A 6,852-nucleotide genomic window follows, 5' to 3' on the forward strand; every position below is an offset into this window, starting at 1 on the left:
ACAGTGACCCAAGTCAGCCAGTGCAGAGGCACAAACTGCAATGGTTCCCGGCTAAATCCTCACAGCAGGTCACACCCACCTCCCATCCCAAACTGGCCAGCTCTTCTGGTGTAAGATTTGTATATACTGTTCTCTGTGGAGAAACTATCTGGACATATCTGTTGCTGTTCCCAGCAAGGGTTTTCAGGAAGCAGAGAAGCCCATTTCCATGGATTCCCACTTATAACCTCACATGAAACTCATCTGGGTTTTTAATTCAAACTCTTTTTGTTTGTGAGGAGCAGAAAGCTTGACAACAACCCCAGAGGACAGCATGTATAAAAACACCTGCCAGAGTGTCTGAGATGACGACTCTGATGGAGAAAATAAAAATTTGTTGAGCTCAATAGTTTATCCTGAGATGCTGGTTTGGAGGTTTCTGCCACCTTCTCTGTGGACAGCGGGTGGTGCAAAGCATGGGTGACCATCCCAGGGGGTCCAGACAGTGCCCCACTGCTGCTGGCCATCTCTTTGTCCAGGAATGAATACTGAGGATTAAATACTATTGCTTCTGAAAGGATTAAAACTCTCTTCCACTGAGCTGCCAGGGAGAGAGGAGAGCTGAGAACCCTTTGTGGCCTTGGTTTGATCTGCCATTGTCCCATATCCTCTGACCCTCTCCTGACTGCTTGTTGCAGCTACCTGTGGGGTGTAGATATTTCTGTGGAACATGAAAGAGCTGTGAAATCAGATATGGATTATTGTTATGGTTCACTTTGATTTTATTTCTTACTTGGGAGAGGTAGAAAAGGCACATTTTTAGGGTTTTTTAAGACCTCTCAGATCCAGAGGACATTGGGCATTGCACAGGAACAGGCTCTCATTAAAAGTCTCTTGAGCAGCTGGAATGTGGCTGGAAGAAGATTAAAGGAAACATATGAATTTAGGAAAGTGCTTAGACAGAAAAGTAGAGACAAATAAAAGTTTGAGAACCTTATTGTTCTTTCAGGTTGCTAGCAGGTGTGCATTAATTCAGAGTTTACCTTTTTTTTGGCCTTATGATCTGTAGATAATAAACTCTAAATCAGGTAAAAGTGATGTGAGGTTTGCCTGACTGCAAATATCTGCATATTTTATATTTAATCTTGTAAGAATGTTCTTGTACTGTGAACTTGATCTGATCCTGTGTTAGTTGTACCCTAATAAAACACAGTTATAGTTAATATAATCAGACCCTGCAAGTCCCCACTCACCTGGGTAACCTTAGCTGTGTCTGTTAGGACTCTGAGAGTGGCTTTTGCTCCCAGCTGTGCCACTGGTCACTGCTCGACCTTGGACAACTCCCTTAATTTCTCTGCCTACCTATCTAAAATTATGCAGTGAATCCTGTCTCTGTAGGCCCCTACAACAATAGTGTAGTTTTTTCATGCTGACGTTCACATCTTAGGTAATAGGCACATACCTGGTAGCTTTAGTCACAGGTCTTAGATTAAAAAAATTACTGGTTGTTTTGCTTACTCCTCAATGAATTTTATTTGGGCATTTCCATCCTCCATTTCTAGAGGAAAACCAAGTTACTTTGTGTGTTGCACCTTTAGAAATTCTGCAAAAAACCCCAAACAAAACCAAGTAGTAAGTAAGTAAGTTTGCTTGTGCAACCAGCTATTTGTGTAGGATGCTGTGTCAACCTTTGTCAGAATTTAGTGTTGCTGGATCCAATTTTAGAAAGTGCTTTTCCTATGAACTTTTTGCTTTCCATGGTGTAAGAGATGGATTAAACTCAGTGTCTTTGCTCTTGTGTGGTCACAGGCTGTAGTTGCTGAGCACTATTGGGATTGCTCTGAAAATGGAATAAAATTCTTGAAAGGTTGGTTTTCATAGAATCATAGCATGGTTTGTGTTGGAAGGGACCTTAAAGATCATCTCATCCCAACCCCCCTGCATGGGCAGGGACAGCTCCCACCAGCCCAGGCTGCTCCAAGCCCCATCCAACCTGCCCTTCAACACTGCCAGGGATGGGGCAGCCACAGCTTCCCTGGGCAACCTGGGCCAGGCTCTCACCACCCTCACAGGGAAGAATTTTTGCTAGGTTTTGTGGTGCTTATCATCATCCTATTTGAGTTTTCCACTAATATTAAAATCCAGCTTCCTGCAGGGTCTGGAGAATGGCCATACCACCTTTTCCCAAATGTCATTGGCTGCTGTCAGGTCTTAGGACATCCTTGAGATAATCCCTGTCCAAGACTGTAGGTACAACTGTCCTGGGTCAGGCCAGAGGTTCATGTAGCTTCACAACCTGGATTTAAGCTGGGTAATAATGAACATAAAGGCAAAAGCATGGCAAGGAACTGGACAGCAGACAGTGATATTGTCTCAGGATACACTTCAGTTCCTGCCAGTCTGCCCCTCAGGAATTTCCTGTGTCAAAGTATCTTTGTGTTTAACGGTCCCTTTGGAATTGTTTTGTCCATGATTCTGTAAGGATGCATGGATCCTGTAGCATCCCTAGTGTCCTGTGTTCAGAAGGGCTGCGAGTTTAACTGCAGCCTCTATACTCTATTTCATTTATTTTTGGTCTATTGATTAATAAATTAATGTAACTCCCCTGGGTCATGTATGCTAGAGGTAGGAATAATCTTTTTTTCTCACTTCCAGGTCAGTCATGATTTTACAATCCTGTGTTCTCCTGGTATTCCTTTTTCTCCTGGTGGAAATTGTGGAAGATAGTCTATATATTTGTTTTCATACACAAGCTATTCTGGAACTCTGTGACCTTTACAAGTCCAGGTAGATGGTAGCATCTGGCTTAGCTTTGGTCTTTCTGTTCTATGACTCCTCCAAAGACCTCTAGTAGGTTGATGAGATATGACTGCTTTCAGCAGAAGCTGTGTTGACTCTTCTCCACTGCTCTGTATTCCCACTAATTCTGCTTTGTTCTTAGAGTTTCCAACAACTCTCCTGGTGCAGCTCTCTCCTGGCTGTGTAGATCATCACACCTCTTATCAAAATGTGAAGATCAGTTTGCCACTTTACCCCCCTTTTAGACCCATGCAGTTTTAAGCAATAGCCTTTGCCCCATGTTCTCCTTCCAGACTCAGCACTCTGATGGGAGGACTTTGACATCCATTGAGCTACAGAAGAGTGCACGGTCTTGACTTTAACGTTGCTGCTTGAGGAAACCCATCCAAGCCCCTAACAAACCTGAGAGACCTCAATAGCCCTCAGTTAAATTGTGTCTGCTTGCGGGCTCCTTTTCTGGCTTCAGCTTCCACCCTATGGGTCTTGCTTTGCTGTTTCCCAGTAGACTGAAGGACTGGCTGCCATCTCTTTTCTCCATGAGAAGGGATTAATGGATTTTAGCTCCTTGGGATGAACATGTATAAAGGCAAGAAGAAAAAGTGAGCAGTTAAATTTGCAATTCTCTGTTTTATTCCAGTTGAGGTCATACCATTGGGTGCCTTTGGAAACAGAGCCACCAAGCCTCTGCACTAGAACTCCTGTTGCTTCTGAAGCTTCTGTGAAAAGGAAGGGCTGAGAACTGACCAGATCTTTCATGGGAAGGAGATGATTAGTCCAAATAGTCACTGAAGCTACTACTGCTGTCTCAAAAATATCTGTCAGGGGATGAATGCTGGTTCAGCTGGGATGGAGGACACTAAAATGAGGATGGAGACTGGCAGGAGGAAAGCTCTCTTTGTTTTGAGAAGGGATTTTTTTGGAATTAGGATGCTTGGCATGAGTGGTAGTTCTGTTGGAACGTGTACATTGGGGGTGGGAGGAGATGAGAAGCTGGACATGAACCCCCAGCGAGCACTGGAGCCCAGAGGGGTGATTGTGTCCTGGGCTGCATCACAAGAAGTGTGGCCAGCAGGGCCAGGGAGGGGATTGTCCCCTCTGCTCTGCTCTGCTGAGACACCACCTGGAGTGTTGTGTCCAGCTCTGGAGCCTTCAGCACAGGAGAGACATGGAGCTGTTGGAGAAGGTCCAGAGAAGGGCCATTAAGATGATCAAAGGCCTGGAGCAGCTCTGCTACAAAGACAGGTTGAGAGAATTTAGGCTATTCAGCCTAGCGAAGAGAAGGCTTTGGGGAGACCTTATAGTGGCCTTCCAGTGCCTGAAGGGGTCCTACAGGAAAGCTGGGGAGAGACTTCACCTGGGAGTGTAGTGATAGAATGAGGGATAATGGCTTTAAAATGAAAGAGGGGAGATTTAGGTTAGATATTAGGAGGAAATTCTTCACCATGAGGTCAGGAAGGCACTCAAAGAGGTTGCCCAGGAAGGTTGTGGCTGCCCCCTCCCTAGGGGTGTTCAGGGCCAGGTTGGATGGGGCTTGTGCAGCCTGGTCTAGTGGGAGGTGTCCCTGCTCCTGGCTGGGAGGTTGGAACCTGATGGTCTTCAAAGTCCATCCAAGGTTCCAACCTCAACCATTCTATGATTCCAAGATTCTATGATTCCACAATTTCCATCTTCCATAACTCTCTGCTTCTTCTGCTTCCTTTCAGCTTGACTGGCAAAGAAGCTCTGACCCACTTCCCATCCCTGGGACCCTCTGCTAACCCTGCCCAAGGGAAGGTCCACATCAAGCAGTGTGACCTGCTCAAGCTGTCCCGCAGGCAGAAGAGGCTTTGCCGGCGGGAGCCGGGCCTGGCAGAGACCCTGCGGGACGCCATCCGGCTGGGGGTGCTGGAGTGCCAGTTCCAGTTCCGCAGCGAGCGCTGGAACTGCAGCCTGGAGGGACGGACCAGCCTGCTGAAGCGAGGTACAAGGTAGTCTTTGGTTTCCACTTAAACAAAGACACTCCACCCAGCAGTCTAAGTACTGCTCAGTCAGTACTTTTATTCACGGTGCTGGACGCACAGGCAATAGCTCCTCCAAAAATGTGCACCTCACAGGGTAAGGTGAGAGAGATACATACAGCTGATACCTAATGGTGTGTAATATTCATCCGTCTTCCGATAAATCATTTACATAAGTGTCTGCCCATTATCGCATCCATGTTAAGTCCATTAGGGTCTCCTTGGGGTCATTTTCTTCATCCTTGAGTCTTCCTCACAGGAACCTTTGGCCGATTCTGTCTCTTCTCCTGTTTATCTCTGCTGACTGCAGTAGAATTGGTTACAGCAGGTATCCCTTGAATGGCTTCTTTCTTCAAGAACCCTTGTATTTCTTCCCTAAAACTACAGATAAGCTCACTCAAAAGGCTTTTTCAACTCACTAGCAGTAGGCCCAGATGAGAGATTTACACCCTACAAGCAGTTAATTATTTGAAGTCAGAGTTTGGTCAATGCTCTGTTTCATTCCACTACAAGATCCCATTTGGTGCCACAACCCTTGGAATATGCATCTCTAGTCAAGGGAAGGTTGAGTTTGGTTGACAATGGTTGGACTTAATTATTTTGAAGGTCTTTCCCAATCAGAACGATTCTGTGGTTCTGGGGAAGGACAGTGGGCAGTGACCAGGGAGGGCAGAGATCTGCTTTGGCCAGCAATGAGATCTGTGTGATTTGGGCCCTGTTGCCACAAAATATGCCTTATCCTCATCTCTCCTGCGTGGTTTATCATGGACTGAGAAGTAGAAGGAAGTTCACACCCTTGGTTTGTGGATTTTTATCCCAGACCAGAATTTCCTAGGCTGTCTGCCTTGGCTGGCAACTAGGGGTGATGCTGAGAAAAACAAGGGTTAGCTCTTTAGGTCAGGAGACATTTCAAGAAAAGACTCTCTTCAGCTCTTTGGATATTTTTCTATGTAAATCTCTGTTGTTGTCAGACGCAGAATTTGATCCTAATCAACTGTTTGAAAAATCTATTTGTCAGCATTAGGGCATTTCAGTGCATATTTAATTATCTCCTAAGACCCTTTCACATATATTTGAAGTTTCTGCAGAAGTTTAGACACAGTGGACAGAAGAACCACTGGCTTCTGTTTCACAGGAGGCTTTAGAGGAAGAAAATGTTCTGTAAATTCTGTATTTAAAGTATTAATTAATCCTTTCAATTCTAAGAGTTTGAGAAAAACAGAATGAAGACAGACCCTGAATCAATTTTTTACTACAAGTTCCCAGAGCATGCACATACAATCTGCCAAGTCTGTCCTCATCCAAACCATGCCTGACCAGCTTGTTACTGAGTTTCAGCCCTTCTATAATGTTTATCAACATTTACTAAATTTTAGTCTCCAGTGTTAGTGAGTTTCAGTCCTTCAATAATGTTTACTAAGTTAATACTTTTTTTTCTTAAAAAAAGGGGGCTGAATAAACCAGCATTAACTTTGATGAAATTAAAATCTTAATTTTAATTAGCATTGGGATTGAAACTTTTTTGCATTTCCACTTAAAATTAGAAAATTTTATTAAAATAAATATTAAGTCAATTTACCAGCACACACAGGATTGGATTTACTTCGTTGCAAGGCTCTATTGTCAGTTTTTTAACCCAGTGGGGAAGAAGCTCTTCATGATAATTTTGAATGACTTTCTGACATCTGTACGTTCATCAACCTCAAAGAACTTGAAAATGACAATTGAATAATCCTCATCTTCAAATAGCTGCAAACCATTTCATTATCTCGTGGGTGCATGCCTCAACATTTCCATGGACTCCTGACTGACAAAATAAAATATCACCTGTAATTTAAAACCTGTTTTGGCAGATGAGGATAAGTGTTTGAAAACTTTTATTACCCAATCTTGAGGATCAAATGATGATTTAATACAGAAAAGTATGCTGTCTGCATCTCCTACATGAGAGGACAGTTGGCTGGAAGCAATTTTTGGTTCTCATTCTCCTTTAACTTGTGAACGGGTTTGTTTCTTTCACAAAGAACATGAACAGTTTCAGCTGCCACTTTGCATCTGTTTTTCACATATTCCTGCT

At 43.9% G+C, this 6,852-nt stretch overlaps 1 protein-coding gene across 1 annotated transcript in view; it reads left to right on the plus strand.

The window, feature by feature from the left end:
• The first annotated feature begins 4,220 nt into the window (after positions 1 to 4,220).
• The window catches only part of WNT9B (wingless-type MMTV integration site family, member 9B), an 8,669-nt gene continuing 6,037 nt past the window's right edge, over positions 4,221 to 6,852 (plus strand). Inside the window, exons 1-2 of the mRNA XM_010008877.1 lie at positions 4,221 to 4,225; positions 4,482 to 4,738. Coding sequence (XP_010007179.1) covers positions 4,221 to 4,225; positions 4,482 to 4,738 — 262 coding nt within the window. The remainder of the gene's footprint in view (positions 4,226 to 4,481; positions 4,739 to 6,852) is intronic.

The sequence above is a fragment of the Chaetura pelagica genome, unplaced genomic scaffold (assembly GCF_000747805.2).
Source record: "Chaetura pelagica isolate M959 unplaced genomic scaffold, ChaPel_1.0 scaffold542, whole genome shotgun sequence".
NCBI classification, from domain to species: Eukaryota; Metazoa; Chordata; class Aves; order Apodiformes; family Apodidae; genus Chaetura; species Chaetura pelagica.